The sequence below is a fragment of the Oncorhynchus tshawytscha genome, linkage group LG33 (genome assembly GCF_018296145.1).
Source record: "Oncorhynchus tshawytscha isolate Ot180627B linkage group LG33, Otsh_v2.0, whole genome shotgun sequence".
Classification (NCBI taxonomy): Eukaryota; Metazoa; Chordata; class Actinopteri; order Salmoniformes; family Salmonidae; genus Oncorhynchus; species Oncorhynchus tshawytscha.
Window position 1 is genome coordinate 32,271,069 of NC_056461.1, and position 19,153 is coordinate 32,290,221.

The 19,153-nt window shown below is 44.2% G+C and overlaps 1 protein-coding gene across 4 annotated transcripts in view; it reads left to right on the forward strand.

Moving 5' to 3' along the window:
- Nucleotides 1-15,917: 15,917 nt before the first annotated feature.
- zgc:100829 (uncharacterized protein LOC445149 homolog) overlaps nt 15,918-19,153 on the forward strand; it is a 44,552-nt gene continuing 41,316 nt past the window's right edge. The window contains exons 1-2 of one of the 4 annotated variants that reach the window (XM_042311704.1): nt 15,918-16,081; nt 16,785-17,213. In XM_042311704.1, the coding sequence (XP_042167638.1) occupies nt 17,048-17,213 (166 nt within the window). In that variant the 5' untranslated portion in view covers nt 15,918-16,081; nt 16,785-17,047. The other 3 variants (XM_042311702.1, XM_042311705.1, XM_042311703.1) reach the window with 3 other exon arrangements.

The window sequence follows — 19,153 nt, forward strand, 5'->3', positions numbered from 1 at the left end:
CCACGGTCCGGAACCTCCTGAGACGGTCCACGGTCCACGGTCCGGAAACTCCTGAGACGGTCCACGGTCCGGAACCTCCTGAGACGGTCCACGGTCCGGAACCTCCTGAGACGGTCCAGAGTCCGGAACCTCCTGAGACGGTCCAGAGTCCGGAACCCCCTGAGACGGTCCAGAGTCCGGAACCCCCTGAGACGGTCCAGAGTCCGGAACCCCTGAGACGGTCCAGAGTCCGGAACCCCTGAGACGGTCCAGAGTCCGGAACCCCTGAGACGGTCCACGGTCCGGAACCCCTGAGACGGTCCACGGTCCGAACCCCTGGAACGGTCCCCCTGAGACGGTCCACGGTCCGGAACCCCTGAGACGGTCCACGGTCCGGAACCCCCTGAGACGGTCCACGGTCCGGAACCCCCTGAGACGGTCCACGGTCCGGAACCCCCTGAGACGGTCCACGGTCCGGAACCCCCTGAGACGGTCCACGGTCCGGAACCCCTGAGACGGTCCACGGTCGGAACCCCTGAGACGGTCCACGGTCCCCCCTGAGACGGACCACGGTCCACGGTCCGGCGGAACCTCCTGAGACGGTCCACGGTCCGGCGGAACCTCCTGAGACGGTCCACGGTCCGGCGGAACCTCCTGAGACGGTCCACGGTCCGGCGGAACCTCCTGAGACGGTCCACGGTCCGGAACCACCAGCGATGGTCCGGAACCACCAGCGACAGTCTGCGGTCCAGAGCCTTCAGGGAGGAGGTTCCCAGTCCGGAACCTCCGACGACGATCCACGGTCCGGAGCTTCCGGAGACAATCCCCGCACCAGAGCCGCCATGGAAGTTGATGTATCTGCGAGCGGAGTGGGTACTTCGCCCCACACTAGAGCTGCCCCCGACGGGAGATGCCCACCTGGACCCTCCCCTATTGAATCAGGTTTTGCCGTCGGAGTCCGCACCTTTGGGGTGGGGGGGGGTACTGTCACGCCCTGACCATAGAGAGCTGTTTATTCTCTATGATTGTCAAGGCGTGACAGTGACTAGGGTGGGTTATCTAGGTGATTAATGATCTATGTTGGCCTGGTATGGTTCCCAATCAGAGGCAGCTGTTTATCGTTGTCTCTGATTGGGGATCATATTTAGACAGCCATTTCCCCATTGTGCTTTGTGGGATCTTAATATGTATAGTTGCCTGTGAGAACTACAGCAGCTTCACGTTTCGTTTTGCATTTATTGTTTTCAATGAGGTTCACTTCAAGATAAAGAGGATGGAATCATACCACGCTGCATCTTGGTCCACTCATTATAACGATCGTGACAAAAGGTAACACTGCTCCCACTGCCACCCTATCTCTACGGACTGCAACGTAACCTTGTAATACAAAATCTAGAGTAGGTTTAAGCCATGTGTCCTGGAGACATATCACATCAGGTTTAGCTGGTAAATCCTCAAGAAACAGTTTATTGTTTCTTTCAACAATGACAAGCCATCAGGGTCTGACAACTTGGATGAAAATATTACTGAAGATAATCGTGGACAATATTGCTACTCCTATTTGCCATATCTTCAATCTCAGCCTACTAGAAAGTGTGTGCACTCAGACTTGGAGGGAAGCTAAAGTAATTCCGCTACCCAATAATAGTATAGCCCCCTTTACAGGCTCAAATAGCCAACCAGTCAGCCTGTTTACCAACCCTTAGTAAACTTTTGGAAAAAATTGTGTTGGACCAGATTGTTACGGTTTTCTTCCGGTGAAAGAGAGTCGGACCAAAATGCAGTGTGGTATTCTTGATACATGTTTAATGACGATGAAAAAATGAACAATACAAAAACAACAAACGTAACGTGAAAACCTATACAGCCTATCTGGTGCAAACAAACACAGAGACAGGAACAATCACCCACGAAACACTCAAAGAATATGGCTGCCTAAATATGGTTCCCAATCAGAGACAACGATAATCACCTGCCTCTGATTGAGAACCACTTCAGGCAACCATAGACTTTTCTAGATAACCCTACTAAGCCACAATCCCAATACCTACTAAAACCCCAAGACAAAACACACCACATAATAAACCCATGTCACACCCTGGCCTGACCGAAATAATAAAGAAAACACAAAATACTAAGACCAGGCCGTGACACAGATACATGCTATTTTACTGTAAACAAATTGACAACAGGCTTTCAGCACGCTTATAAGGACAATTCAACAAGCACATCACTTACACAAATGACTGATGATTGGCAAGAAAATGATGATAAAAAGATTGTGGGAGCTGTTTTGTTAGACTTCAGTCCTGCTTTTTACATTATTTTTGGAAAAACGTATGTGTTATGGGTATACACCCCCTGCTATATTGCAGATAAAGAGTTACCTGTTTAACAGAACACAGGGGGTGCTCTTAAATGGAAGCCTTTCCAAAAAAAACTCCAGGTAGAATCAGGAATTCCTCCAGGCAGCTGTCTAGGCCCCTTACTTTCTTCAATCTTTACTAATGACATGCCACTGACCTTGAGTAAAGCCAGTGTGGCTATGTATGCAGATAACTCAACACTATACACATCAGCTAGTGAAATCACTGCAACACTGAACAAAGAGCTGCAGTTAGTTTAAGAATGGGTGGCAAGGAATAAGTTAGTCCAAAAACATTTCAGAAACTAAAAGCATTGTATTTGGGACAAATCATTCACTAAACCATAAACCTCAACTAAAACTTGTAATACATAATGTGGAAATTGAGCAAGTTGAGGTTACTAAACTCGTGTGGTCAGGTGTCACAAAAAGGACCTCTGAAAATTACAACTGGCTCAGAAGAGGGCAGCACGGCTGGCCCTTAAATGTACACAGAGAGGTAACGTTAATCATGTGCACATACATTTGTGGATCAAAGTGGAGGAGAGATTGACTTTATCATTAATTGTTTTTGTTAGAAGTGTTGACAAGCTGAATGTACCGAGGTGTCTGTTCAAACTAATAGCACACAGCTCGGACACCCATGCATACACCACAAGACATGCCACCAGAGGTCAAGAACAGACTATTGGAGGCTCACAGTACTACATAGAGCCATGGCTACATGTAACTCTATTCCACATAAGGTAACTGATGCAAGCAGTGGAATCAGATTTTTTTTTAAACTTATATAAAAATACACCTTCTGGAACAGCAGGGACTGTGAAGAGACACCCACAGGCACAGACACACATGCAAATGATAAGACACATACTCTACACACACGTACACATGGATGTTGTATTGTAAATATGTGGTGGTGGAGTGGTGGTCTGAGGGAACACACTGAATGTGCTGGATAAGGTGTTATGGCATGTAATGCAAGTAGTATTTTAAACTGTATTTAACTGTCTTATGTTGCTGGACCCCGGGAAGAGTAGCTGGTGGCAGAGAGTAGACTCTTCAACTCGCCATTGTTCTATAGGATTCCCTATAAGACTCTTGTATCTAGACAAACGATTTATGATTTAATGCCTATTTACCCTTTAAAGAGTAGGCTCTTTAACTCGCCGTTGCTCTTATAGGATTCCCAATCACTCTAGTAGACAAATGATTTATGATTTAATGCCTAAAGCCGTCGGTTAATACTGCTTGAATATTAATACAGAGTAACTTTGCTTTTTACAATATAAACGAGTTGGCTGTCCAATCCTTTAAATTGTCTTTTGTGTAGAAACTAGACTTGTTCCCCTAGAACGGGAGTGTCAGAGGCGTTCTCTCCCCTAGGGTTTTGGGTCTAGTTTCTACTTTTTATTCAATGTTTGCAAGTCACACAGTTGTACCCGTTATTACAGTTTCCTCTTTGTCCTTAATCTATAACATCAAACATCATCAAAACACCTACTACTATTAATGTATTACAACAAGTGGTTAATTACCTTATATATGTATTACAACAAGTGGTTAATTACCTTATATATGTATTACAACAAGTGGTTAATTACCTTATATATGTATTACAACAAGTGGTTAATTACCTTATATATGTATTACAACAAGTGGTTAATTACCTTATATATGTATTACAACAAGTGGTTAATTACCTTATATATGTATTACAACAAGTGGTTAATTACCTTATATATGTATTACAAACTTATATATGTATTACAACAAGCTGTTAATTACCTTATATATGTATTACAACAAGTGGTTAATTACCTTATATATGTATTACAACAAGTGGTTAATTACCTTATATATGTATTACAACAAGTGGTTAATTACCTTATATATGTATTACAACAAGTGGTTAATTACCTTAGCGCTGGTTGACCTGGTTGGTCCCCAAAGAGTATGTTCTTCCACTCACAATTTCTCCAGAGGCTTCTCCAATCACTCAGTATCTGTTTCTCCTACTAGAAGTTTGTACTATGATTTACTGATTAATGAAGAGAACGGTTCTAGACAACAACAAAAAACTTAACACCACTGTTGCTATTCATCCACTTCGGTTAGGAGGTAGATTTATTCAGCACGAGGAGTGTGGAGGGTAGTTGGCTCAGTATGTCTCGTTCAGAAATCAGAAGTCAAGAGATACAATTGTTCTAGAGCATGAAAGTCAGATATGAACTTTTAGGTTGATGATAGTTGAAGTATCACGAGCTGCTTGAGTTTGAGAGCCTTCTCATGCTGTTTAGCATCACCACCACCAAACTTCCATCACGAAAACTCTTGGCAGACACAACTTCTCCTACTTTACTCTTCAAATCACAAGCCAATGTCATCAGACTTACCGCTGTGACTCCTCCATTGTCCTTAAACTTCATCAACACCTTGAACTCCACGTCTCTCCATACAACACTGTGAACCAAACCTCCCTCATCACTACTCTCCCCTGAACAAAAGATCCTCGGTCTTCCTCTTCTTCATATCTACTTGCCCTACTCTTCCTCCACCTTTTTCCCCTCCACTGCTACACTCCATCCAATCCTCCTCAACCCCTAACCCCTCCTAACTTTCCATCCATCTCTGCTACAGTTACCACCCGGTGTTACTCAACCGCGTCAACATTTTAAAAACCTGTGGTTTTCCAATCCGAATCAGACACTGTTGATTCACAAACCTGACACCAATGTGATTTGTTGATTGCTTGCTTGCTAATAGTCTTGTAGACCAGACACTTCCGGCCATGCAATTAGGGGAGAAGGGTGCAATTGCAGCCCACAATTCGGGGCACGCCTGCATTCCGGCATCTGCAAGAACCTCTCTTTAAACTTCTATTGGTCGGGCCTCCTGGGTGGCGCAGTGGTTAAGGGCGCTGAACTGCAGCACCAGCTGTGCCACCAGAGACTCTGGGTTTGCGACCGGGAGGTCCGTGGGGCGACGCACAATTGGCCTAGCGTCGTCTGGGTTAGGGAGGGTTTGGCCGGTAGGGATATCCTTGTCTCATCGCGCACCAGCGACTCCTGTGGCAGGCCGGGCACATGCACGCCAACCAAGGTTGCCAGGTGCACAGTGTTGCTTCTGTCTACTGTGCACCAGAGTAGCTAGCCGGAGGCGGTGGTGACTGGTAGACCGTGTCCTTCGCCCCCGCCTGTCGGGCACTGTTTTCCCGCAGTTCTGTTAACTTCTTGCGTCGAGCCATCCCGGATCCGGTATCGTGAATACAGCCTCAAGCTCATTACCATAACGCAACGTTAACTATTCATGAAAATCGCAAATGAAATGAAATTAATATGCTAGCTCTCAAGCTTAGCCTTTTGTTAACAACACTGTCATCTTAGATTTTCAAAATATGCTTCTCAACCATAGCAAAACAAGCATTTGTGTGACAGCTAGCGCAGCTAGCGTAGCATTTAGTGTAGCATTTAGCGTTAGCATCAGCAGGCAACATTTTCACAAAAACTAGAAAATCATTCAAATAAAATCATTACCTTTGAAGAACTTCAGATGTTTTCAATGAGGAGACTCTCAGTTAGATAGCAAATGATCAGTTTTTCCGGAAAGATTATTTGTTTAGGAGAGATCGCTCCGTTTGGTGCGTCACGTTTAGCTACGAAAAAAACCTGTATCCAGGAGTGTAATTATCCCCGCAGCTCATGAGCATAACACCGTTAACTATTCATGAAAATCGCAAATGAAATGAAATTAATATGCTAGCTCTCAAGCTTAGCCTTTTGCTAACAACACTGTCATCTTAGATTTTCAAAATATGCTTCTCAACCATAGCAAAACAAGCATTTGTGTAACAGCTAGCGCAGCTAGCATAGCATTTAGCGTAGCATTTAGCGTTAGCATCAGCAGGCAACATTTTCACAAAAAACAGAAAATCATTCAAATAAAATCATTACCTTTGAAGAACTTCAGATGTTTTCAATGAGGAGACTCTCAGTTAGATAGCAAATGCTCAGTTTATCCTGAAAGATTATTTGTTTAGGAGAAATTGCTCCGTTTGGTGCGTCACATTTGGCTACCAAAAAAAATGGAAAATTCAGTCTTCAAAACGCCGAACTTTTTTTCCAAATTAACTCCATAATATCGACTGAAACATGGTAAACGTTGTTTAGAATCAATCCTCAAGGTGTTTTTGACATATCTCTTCATGATATATCGTTCGTTGAAAGCCTCCTCTCTCCTTTCAATCACTGGATGTCTGCGTGCAGCTTGTAGATTACGCACCAATTTAGACAAAGGACACCGGGCGGACCCCTGGTAAATGTAGTCTCTTATGGCCAATCTTCCAATGATATGCCTACAAATACGTCACAATGCTGCAGACACCTTGGAGAAACGATAGAAAGGGCAGGCTCATTCCCGGCGCATTCACAGCCATATAAGGAGACAATGGGAAACAGAGCTTCAAAAATTCTGCCCATTTCCTGGTTGAAGTTTCATCTTGGTTTCGCCTGTAGCAAGAGTTCTGTGGCACTCACAGATAATATCTTTGCAGTTTTGGAAACCTTAGAGTGTTTTCTTTGCAAAGCTGCCAATTATATGCATAGTCGAGCATCTTTTCGTGACAAAATATTGCGCTTAAAACGGGCACGTTTTTTTATCCATAAATTAAAAGAGCGCCCCCTATATCCAAGAAGTTAACAGGTGAGAATGGCGCTGGAATGTATAGCGGATGTTTTAAGGCAGGGGTGTCAAACTCATTCATTGGAGTGCCTATTGTTTGCAGGTTTTTGTTTTTTCCTTTCAATTAAGCCCTAAACAACCAGGTGTGGGGAGTTCCTTACTAATTAGTGATCTTAATTAATCAATTAAGTACAAGGGAGAAGCAAAAACCTGCAGACACTTGGCCCTCTGTGGAATGAGTTTGACACCTGTGTTTTAAGGGCATCTGACTAATTCAGCTATTTTGTGTATTTTTGTCCACCTTTCTGCCATCGTTTCCTATGACCAAAAATTGTTTTTGGACATCAGAGGATCACTAACCTCGATTTGGATGAAGATTTCTACTTCAATGAGTTGGCGGGACAGGACATACTCTCACCTTGGACCAGGCCTTAATCCCTGACACGCGGAAGAGAAAGAGATGGTGATATAGAAGCCGACGTGGGGGTACCCTGATGAAACTATGGAGGCAAGTAAATCATTTGCCTCCACCCTATTCTATTGGCGAATGTACAGTTACAGGAGAACAAACTGAATGAGCTCCTTTTGAGAATGTCCTATCAACGGGACCTGAAGAACCACAATATCCTGAACAAGGACATGGATATTATTCTAGCTGGTTTTTCTATGCATCAGAAAGACTGAGTGGCAGCGTCATGTAAGCTCAAGGGTGGAGGTGTGTATCTCTTTGGAACAGCTGGTGCGCAATCTCTAATAATAAAGGAAGTCTCGAGGTTCTGCTCGCTGCGTTTGAGTACCTTATGATAAGCTGTAACCATACTATTTACAAAGAGAGATGTCATCCATATTTTTGTAGTTGTTTATTTACCATTAAAAAAAATGCTGGCACTAAGATCGCACTCAATGAGCTGTTTAGGACCATAAACAAAAAAGACAATGCTCATCCAGAGGCGGCGCTCCTAGTGGCCGGTGAATTTAATGCAGGAAAACTGAAATCTGTCTTACCTCATTTCTACCAGCATGCCGTGTGCAACTAGAGGTGAAAAAACTCTATCACCTTTTCGCCACACACAGAAACGCTTAAAAAGCTCTCCCTCACCCTTCATTTGGCAAATATGACCATAACTCTATCTTTCTGATTGCTGCTTACAAGCAAAACTCATACCTGAAGTACCAGCGGTCAATACGGAAGTGATCAGATGAAGCCAAAGCTACAGGACCGTTTTGCTAGCACAGACTGGAATATGTTCGGGGACTCACTTGATGGCATTGAGGAGTTTACCACATCAGTCATCGGCTTATTAATAAGTCCCCGCAGTGACCATACATACATATCCCAACCAGAAGCCATGGATTACAGGTGGCATCAGCGCTGTCGCTTTAAAGGAGCGGGACACTAACCCGGACGCTTTTAAGAAATTGTGCTACGCCCTCCGACGAACCATCAAACAGGCAAAGCGTCAATACAGGACTAAGATCGAATTCTACTACACTGGCTCTGACAATCGCCAGACGTGGCAGCGCTGGCAAACTATCACAGATTACAAAGGGAAACCCAGCCTCAAGCTGCCCAGTGACGCAGGCCTACCGGATGAGCTAAATGCCTTCTATGCTCGGTTCGAAGGCAAGCAACACTGAACTTAAATTTTTTATTTCACCTTTATTTACCAGGTAGGTTCTCATTTACAACTGTGACCTGGTGAAGATAAAGCAAAGCAGTGTGACAAATACAACAACACAGAGTTACACATGAACAAACATAGTCAATAACACAACAGAGAAGAAAAAATAGAAACATCTATGTACAGTGTGTGCAAATGTAGAAGAGTAGGGAGGTAGGCAATAAATAGGCCATAGAGGCGAAATAATTACAATTTAGCATTAATACTGGAGTGATGGATGGTGTGCAGATGATGATGCGCAAGTAAAGATACTGGGGCGCAAAAGAGCAAGAGGGTAAGTAATAATATGGGGATGAGGTAGTTGGATGTGCTATTTACAGATTGGCTGTGTACAGGTACAGTGATCGGTAAGCTGCTCTGACAGCTGATGATTAAAGTTAGAGAGGGAGATATGATTCTCCAGCTTCAGTGATTTTTGTAATTCGTTCCAGTCATTGGCAGCATAGAACTGGAAGGAAAGGCAGCCAAAGTAAGTGTTGGCTTTGGGGATGACCAATGCAATACACCTGTTAGAGCGTGTGCTATGCGTGAGTGTTGCTATGGTGACCAGTGAGCTGAGGTAAGACAGGGCTTTAGCTAGCAAAGACTTATAGATGACCTGGAGCCAGTGGGTTTGGTGACGGATATGTAGTGAGGGATAGCCAACGAGAGCATACAGGTAGCAGTGGTGGGTAGTATATGGGGTTTTGGTGACAAAACAGTGACAAAATTTCCTGTCTTAGGTCAGTTAGGGTCACCACTTTATTTTAAGAATGAGAAATAATACTAGTAGAGTGATTTTATTTCAGCTTTTATTTCTTTCATCACAGTAGGTCAGAAGTTTACATACACTCAATTAGTATTTGGTAGCATTGCCTTTAAATTGGTTAACTTGGGTCAAACGTTTTGGGTAGTCTTCCACAAGCTTCCCACATTAAGTTGGGTGAATTTTGACCCATTCCCCCAGACAGAGCTGGTGTAACTGAGTCAGGTTTGTAGGCCTCCTTGCTCGCACACTCTGTTTCAGTTCTGCCCACAAATCTTCTATGGGATTGAGGTCAGGGCTTTGTGATGGCCACTCCAATACCTTGACTTTGTTGTCCTTAAGCCATTTTGCCACAACTTTGGAAGTATGCTTGGGGTCATTGTCCATTTGGAAGACCCATTTGCGACCAAGCTTTAACTTCCTGACTGATGTCTTGGGATGTTGCTTCAATATATCCACATAATTTTCCTCCCTCATGAGCCATATATTTTCTGAAGTGCACCAGTCCCTCATGCAGCAAAGCACCCCCACAACAAGATGCTGCCACCCCCGTGGTTCACGGTTGGGATGGTGTTCTTCGGCTTGCAAGCGTCCCCCTTTTTCATCCAAACATAACAATGGTCATTTTGGCCTAACAGTTCCATTTTTGTTTCATCAGACCAGAGGACATTTCTCCAAAAAGTACGATCTTTGTCCCCATGTGCAGTTACAAACCGTAGTCTGGCTTTTTTATGTCGGTTTTGGAGCAGTGGCTTCTTCCTTGCTGAGCGGCCTTTCAGGTTATGTCGATATTGGACTCGTTTTACTGTGGATATAGATAATTTTGTACCTGTTTCCTCCAGCATCTTCACAAGGTCATTTGCTGTTGTCCTGGGATTGATTTGCACTTTTCGCACCAAAGTACGTTCATCTCTAGGAGACAGAACACATCTCCTTCCTGAGCGGTATCACGGCTGCGTGGTCCCAAGCCATGACATCATTTTATAGAATTTTCCATGTTTTTTAAAGGCACAGTCAACTTAGTGTATGGCAACTTCTGACCCACTGGAATTGTGATACAGTGAATTATATTATAATAATCAGTCTGTAAACAATTGTTGGAAAAAATGTACTGGTCATGCACAAAGTAGATGTCCTAACCGACTTCCCAAATCTATAGTTTGTTAACACGTAATGTGTGCAGTGGTTGAAAAATGAGTTTTAAGTGTATGTAAACTTCCGACTTCAACTGTACCTTTTAAACTGGTTAACATTCGCAAGGCCAGGCGGATTACCAGGACAGGTACTTAGAGTATGCGCCGACCAGCTGGCATGCTTCCAGACCACCATAGATCCACAGATGACACAATCTCTATTGCACTCCAAGCTGCCCTTTCCCACTTGGACAAAAGGAACACGACTTCAAAACCATTATTACGTTTGCAGATGACATGGCGGTGGTAGGCCTGATCACCGACAACGATGAGACAGCCTACAGGGAGGAGGTCAGAGACCTGGCGGTGCGGCGCCAGGACAACAAACTCTCCCTCAACGTCAGCAAGACAAAGGAGCTGATCGTGCACTATAGGACAAGGCTGTAGTGGAGCGGGTTGATAGCTTCAAGTTCCTCAGTGCCCACATCACTAAGGATCTATCACAGTCCTAAAACAGCAACACAGTCATGGAGAGGGCACGACAATGCCTCTTCCCCGTCACGAGACTGAAAAGATTTGGCCTGGGCCCTCAGATCCTCAAAGATCTACATCCGATTGAGAGCATCTTGACTGCTGCATCAGTGCTTGGTATGTCAAGAGCTTGCCATGCGACCGCAAGGCGCTACAGACGGTAGTGCGAACAAGCTCCCTGCCTACCAGGACCACTATACCCGGTGGTGTTTGAGGAAGGCCCTAAAAATTGTCAAAGACTCCTGTCACCCAAGTCATAGACTGTTCTCTCTGCTATCGCATGGCAAGCGGTACTGATGCACCAAGTCTGAAACCAACAGGACCTTGAATAGATTCTACCCCTCAAGCCATAAGACTGATAAATAGTTAGTTATCCGGGTAGCTATGTGTTTAACTATTTAACTAAACTCAGCAAAAAAAGAAACATCCTTTTTTCAGGACCCTGTCTTTCAAAAATAATTTGTACAAATCAAAATAACTTTACAGATCTTCATTGTAAAGGGTTTAAACACTGTTTCCCATGTTTGTTCAATGAACCATAAACAATTAATGAACAACTTCCCGAGTTACACCATGAATGCACAATCCCTCCATCAGTGCACAGACTGTCCGCAATAGTCTGAGAGAGGCTGGACTGAGGGCTTGTAGGCCTGTTGTAGGGCAGGTCCCCACCAGACATCACCGGCAACCATGTCGCCTATGGGCACAAACCCACCGTCGCTGGATCAGACAGGACTGGCAAAAAGTGCTCTTCACTGACGAGTCGTGGTTTTGTCTCACCTGGGGTGATGGTCGGATTCGTGTTTATCGTCGAAGGAATGAACGTTACACCAAGGCCTGTACTCTGGAGTGGGAGCGATTTGGAGGTGGAGGATCCGTCATGGTCTGGGGCAGTGTGTCACAGCATCATCGGATTGAGCTTGTTGTCATTGCAGGCAATCTCAACACTGTGCTTTACAGGGAAGACATCCTCCTCCCTCATGTGGTACACTTCCTGGAGGCTCATCCTGACATGACCCTCCAGCATGACAATGCCACCAGCCATACTGCTTGTTCTGTGCGTGATTTCCTGCAAGACAGAAATGTCAGTGTTCTGCCATGGCCAGTGAAGAGCCCGGATCTCAATCCCATTGAGCACGTCTGGGACCTGTTGGATCGGAGGGTGAGGGCTAGGGCCATTCCCCCAAGAAATGTCTGGGAACTTGCAGGTGCCTTGTTGGAAGAGTGGGGTAACATCTCGCAGCAAGGACTGACAAATCTGGTGCAATCCACGAGGAGTACTTAATGTAGCTGGTGGCCACACTGACTGTTACTTTTCATTTTGACCCCCCCCCCCTTTGTTCAGGGACACATTATTCAATTTCTGTTAGTCACATGTCTGTGGAACTTGTTCTGTTTGTCTCAATTGTTGAATCTTATGTTCATACAAATATTTACACATGTTAAGTTTGCTGAAAATAAACTCAGTTGACAGTGAGAGGAGGTTTCTTTTTTTGCTGCGTTTATTTGCATTGACCCTTTTTGTACTAACTTCTTTTACTCATCACGTACGCTGCTGCTACTGTTTACTCTCTGTTACTAATACTGTGCATTCTGAAAGTATTCAGGACCCTTGACTTTTTCATATTTTTGTTACGTTACAGCCTCATTCTAAAGCCTTATTCCTCGTCAATCTACACACAATACCCCAAAATGACACTGCGAAAGCCTGTTTTTAGAAAATACAGAAATACCTTATTTACATAAGTATTCAGACCTTTTGCTATGAGATCGAAATTGAGCTCAGGTGCATCCTGTTTCCATTGATCGTCCTTGATGTTTCAACAACTTGATTGGAGCCCACCTGTCGTAAATTCAATTGAATGGGCATGATTTCGAAAGGCACAAATGTGTCTATATAAGGTCCCACAGTGCTAGTCAGAGCAAAAACCAAGCCATGAGGTCGAAGGAATTGTCCGTAGAGCTCCAAGACAGGATTGTGTCAAGGCACAGATCTGATTAAATGTAAGTGGTTTGGAACCACCAAGACTCTTCCTAGAGTTGGCCGCCCGGCCAAACTGAGCAATCAGGCGAGAAGGGCCTTGATCAGGGAGGTGACCAAGAACCCGATGGTCACTCTAACAAAGCTCTAGAGTTCCTCTGTGGAGATGGGAGAACCTGTCAGAAGGACAACCATCTCTGCAGCACTACACCAATCAGGCCTTTACAGTAAAAGGCACATGACAGCCTGCTTGGAGTTTGCCAAAAGGCCCATGAAGACTCTCAGACCATTTAAAACAAGATTCTCTGCTTTGATGAAACCAAGGTTTAACTCATTCCCACATGGTAACAGCATGTGGGAATGTTTTCCAGTGGCAGAGACTGGTAGACCAGTCAGGATTGAGGGAAAGATGATTGGAGCAAAGTACAAGAGAGATCCTTGAGGAAAACCTTCTCCAGAGTGCTCAGGACCTCAGACTGGGGTGAGGATAACAACCCTAAGCACTCAGCCAAGACTACGCAGGAGTGGCTTTGAGACAAGTCTCTGAATGTCCTTGAGTGGCCCAGCCAGAGACCAGACTTGAACCTGATCGAACATCTCTGGCGAGACCTGAAAATAGCTGTACAGCGACACTCCCCATCCAACCTGACAGAGCTTGAGAGGATCTGCAGAGAAGAATGGGAGAAACTCCCCAAATACATGTGTGCCAAGCATGTAGTGTCATACCCAAGATGACTCCAGGCTGTAATTGCTGCCAAAGGTGCTTCAACAAAGTCCTGAGTTAAGGGTCTGAATATTTATGTAAATGTGATATTTCAGTTTTGTATATATTTTAAATTTGCAAAAATGTATGGGGTATTGTGTGTAGATTGATGAGGGATTTAATACATTTTAGAGTAAGGCTGTTGCGTAACAAAATGTGGAAAGAGTCAAGTGGTCTGAATCCTTTCCGAATGCAGTGTATCAATTACCTCGTATGTGCTCATCAACTCGGACTGGTACCCTTTGTATATAGCTAAGTTATCGTTACACATGGTGTATCTATTAATCCTTGTCATTATTACGTCTTATTGCTTTTATATTATCTCTCTCTGCGTTGTTGGGAACGGACCATAAGTAAGCATTTCACTGTTAGTCCACACCTGTTTTTACGAAGCATATGACGAAGAAAATTGGATCAAATGTTATTTTATTTGACGGAGAGGGCAGGTATTCGGCAGAGGGGAGCGAAGGACACTGTGCTATCCCTGTTGAGGGAGGCGGGGGTGAAAAAGTCTGCTAATACTTTTATTGAATCTTTTGACCAACAGGTACCACCGCATGCAGGAATGCCCCGAATTGCAGGCCACAATCACACACTATTGGATTAGGGGGGGAAGAGACTTTAAGGACACTGCCGACCTGCAAAACAACTAACCAACATCGAGCTTTAGCCAAACCTTAACCAAGCTCCTAACCCGTGGCAGGTAGCCTCGTGGTTAAGAGCCCTGGGCCAGTAACTGAAAGGTCTCTCGTTTTAATCCCTGAGTGGACTAGTTGAAAATAATAATATGTTGATGTGCCCTTGAGTAAGGCCCTTAACCCTAATTGCTACTGTAAGCCGCTCTGGATAAGCACGTCTGCTAAATAGCCTAAAATGGGACCCTAACCTAATTTTATACAATGAAATATCGGTTTGCAGGTCACGAGTGTCCATATAACATTTTCCAATTAGGGGACCAGGTTAGTTTAACGATGATGATGCTACACCCGAAAACCATTTGGGGGATGGTACAAGATGGCTGTGTGAGTGGTCGCATTAAACAGAGCTCCTGAAAACCTTTTGTTTTTAAACAAGCCCTAATTTGATTTGATAACCTGGGAAAAAAGAAAAAAAAACTCCCTGTAATTTTTTCAAATACAACCAGCAGATGGTGCTATTGGTTAAAGCAATTTGTTACACTGCGACGTAAGGGACCTTGAGGAGTGATGCCTCCATAAAGCTGCCTCCGCTGATTTCAGTACAGTGTATATTTGGGAAACAGCAGGTGCCTACTTGCTATCAGAGTTTCCCACCAAAGTAAGTACAGGAAAGCTTTACCACATACAGAAGACTGAATAATCCTACTGCACAATAGTCCATGGTTTGTATTTCAAATGTACCATTATTGTTTTTTAAATTGAATAATTTTTGGGCTTAACCTATTGATATCATTTTTCTAATCTGATTTGACTAAATCAATTGCAAATATGATGAAAAAAAAGCTTAATTTACAGGCCTAGGTGTTTGTCCACCAGAGTGTGCTATTTACTTAGATTTGGAAGTGGGGTATTGTATTGATATTGGCATTTTTGAAGACAACTGTAGACTTATCTTATTCTATGTGTTGTTGTGTTTTGGAGTCAAGTGTTTTTTGTTGCTTAGTTTGGTTTTTAGAAAGCGATAGAGAGGTTATACAGGAGTAGTGGAGGGGGATGAAGCGGACCAATGGTCTGAGGACTGTAGTTTTATGGGAGGAGGAGCTGTGTAGTCGGGGGAGGAACTGTGTAGTCAGGGGAAGAGGAGTGGTAGAGCTTTAGGGGGAAAAAAGAAAAGAGGCTGAGTTTGAGGAGGAGAAATGTGAGGAGTAAAATCACAATGTGCAATTACATTTTTTTTAAATCTATATTTTTAATAACTATACAATTGGTTGGGCAATAGAAACATGGTATTCAAATAGCAGCTTGTTTTCATTTCTCTCTGCCTAACAGGATGCTGTTACTACATTTACAGCTAGGGTAACAGCTCTGTTTCCTGACTTTCTTTTTTTTTTTCACCAAGATAATTAGTGTGTGTGTGTGTGTGTGTGTGTGTGTGTGTGTGTGTGTGTTACGGAGAGAGAGTGAGAGACAGTTCATGGAATGCTGTGATGTCATCAGCTCAGTCATACACAAAGGCAAGGAGGAGGACACACAAGCACACTCGCTCGAATAGTTACTCTGCTGTGGAGCATCTGCACCCCCACTGTGAGTACATCCTACTTAAATAACATATCCGTTCTCTCACACATTCTGCTGAATTGTCTATTACAGAATGCCTCTCCTTTTCTGTCCTTTTTTCCCCCCACTAAGCGTTGAGTAGAAAGAAACCAATGTGTTTGCCAGCAGTGACAGTTCTCAGTCTCCGGCTACCTTTGTCTCCCTCCAAATGTTGCTTATGCTGTTTCCATTGTTAATATGACCACCATGCCTAGTGAAGTACATTCAGCCCCTCTGCTACAACAGCGTTCTGCTCATGCTGTCCTGGGATGTGACCCTGTAGTTTGGTTACAGCCCAATAACGGCCATGTTGAAATGGAGCAGCTGTCTCTTGGGAGTTTGAAAAAAAGGAAGGGGGGTTGGAAAGGGATGTGTGTGAAGGAGGAGGAAAAAACCCACCCATTCCTTTGGAATCGGTTCCCATCCAGAGTCAGACACACTCTCAGAGCCCTGACATGGCTTGAGTGAGGAAACCAGGGTTTGATGGAGGGGAAAATAGATTACTGAGATTACTAAGAAATGAAAAAGAAGACCGTAAGTAGTGACATCTTAAGAGGAGAACAGATAAAGAAAACCAAGGCAAGAAAAACTGTCTAGGATAACTAAAGATAGCAGTAGGATTAGCATACACTAGGCAGTGCCAATCATCTGCAGTGCAGATAGATGTGATGTAGCATTTTCCCTGAAGCAGAGTCTCCCAGTGATGGCTGCCTGACGAGGGCTGACGACGAATGACGTGTGTGTGTCGAGGGAGGAGGAAGTGTCAGCTCAGAGGACAACAGAGGAAGCAGTCTTCAGCTTGTGTGTGTGTGTGTGTGTGTTTGTGACAGACGAGCCCCGATCTTCTTCTTCTCCTCATGAGGCTCGTTTAGAAACCAACTCATCTTCAGGAAACTGTTGGCTTAAGGAGTCAGGACAGTACCCCTCCACCTCCAGCCCACCACCGCCGCCACCATGCTGCAGCAGATCTTAAAGGACATGTACATTGACCCAGATGTGTTGGAGGCCCTAAATGAGGACCAGAAAAAGACCCTGTTCCTGAAGATGAGAGAGGAGCAGGTGCGGCGCTGGACAGAACGTGAGGAGAAAGAAGCGGACCATAGGCCAAAGTCAAAGACAGGTACCAACTCCTCTCACTCACTCCTCTCTACCTTTTCTACTACATCTTCACGTACTGGGGCTGACAGGAGCCATAGTACCTATGTGCCAGGAAGTATCATTACCTGCTTATGAAATAAGCCTACAAACATGTTCCATTGAAACCTACCCACCTGGTCTTTCTGAAGCCAAGTACATTAGACAAGTCTTAGATACAGTGGGGAGAACAAGTATTTGATACACTGCCGATTTTGCAGGTTTTTCTACTCACAAAGCATGTAGAGGTCTGTAATTTTTACCATAGGTACACTTCAACTGTGAGAGACGGAATCTAAAACAAAAATCCAGAAAATTATATGGTATGATTTTTAAGTAATTAATTTTCATTTTATTGCATGACATAAGTATTTGATCACCTACCAACCAGTAAGAATTCCGGCTCTCACAGACCTGTTAGTTTTTCTTTAAGAAGCCCTCCTGTTCTCCACTCATTACCTGTTTGAACTCATTACCTGTATAAAAGACACCTATCCACAAACTCGATCAAACAGACTCCAACCTCTCCACAATGACCAAGACCAGAGAGCTGTGTAAGGACATCAGGGATAAAATTGCAGACCTGCACAAGGCTGGGATGGGCTACAGGACAATAGGCAAGCAGCTTGGTGAGAAGGCAACTGTTGGCGCAATTATTAGAAAATGGAATAAGTTCAAGATGACGGTCAATCACCCTCGGTCTGGGGCTTGCAAGGTCCCCCTGCTAAAGACAGCGCACGTCCAGGCCCGTCTGAAGTTTGCTGATGACCATCTGGATGATCCAGAGGAGGAATGGGAGAAGGTCATGTGGTCTGATGAGACAAAAATAGAGCTTTTTGGTCTAAACTCCACTCGCCATGTTTGGAGGAAGAAGAAGGGTGAGTACAACCCCAAAAACACCATCCCAACCGTGAAGCATGGAGGTGGAAACATAATTCTTTGGGGATGCTTTTCTGCAAAGGGGACAGGACGACTGCACTGTATTGAGGGGAGGATGGATGGGTGGGGCCATGTATTGCGAGATCTTAGCCAACAACTCCTTCCCTCAGTAAGAGCATTGAAGATGGGTTGTGGCTGGGTCTTCCAGCATGACAACGACCCGAAACACACAGCCAGGGCAACTAAGGAGTGGCTCCGTAAGAAGCATCTCAAGGTCCTGGAGTGGCCTAACCAGTCTCCAGACCTGAACCCAATAGAACTCTTTGGAGGGAGCTGAAAGTCTGTATAGCCCAGCGACAGCCCCGAAACCTGAAGGATCTGGAGAAGGTCTGTATGGAAGAGTGGGCCAAAATCCCTGCTGCAGTGTGTGCAAACCTGGTCAAAAACTACAGGAAACGTATGATCTCTGTAATTGCAAACAAAGGTTTCTGTACCAAATATTAAGTTCTGCTTTTCTGATGTATCAAATATTTATGTCATGCAATAAAATGAATTTACTTAAAAATCCTACAATGTGATTTTCTGGATTTTGGTTTTAGATTCCGTCTCTCACAGTTGAAGTGTACTTATGATAAAAATGACAGACCTCGACATGCTTTGTAGGTGGGAAAACCTGCAAAATCGGCAGTGTATCAAATACTTGTTCTCCCCACTGTATGTTGGTGTATTTTCTGCTGTGAGCTGCAAGCATGTGGTTTACCTCTGACAGACATCCTGTGGTGATGCGTCTACTGAAAACGTTGTCAGTATCAACTGCTGCTTTTTGCAGGCCCTCTGTGTGGGTGTCTGCCTGCAAGGTTATGCACTTTGTTTCAATCAGATGGCATTACCTGTTTATATTATGCTAAGCAGGCCTGAGAGTAGGTAATGGCTAAAAAGGCTACTTGTGTCTTTTGTCAAATGACTACCTGCAGTTACCAGGGTTACCATTTACTGTCATAATAGGAACACTTGAGGCTATGAGGAAGTAGCCCTGCCTTGTGTAGC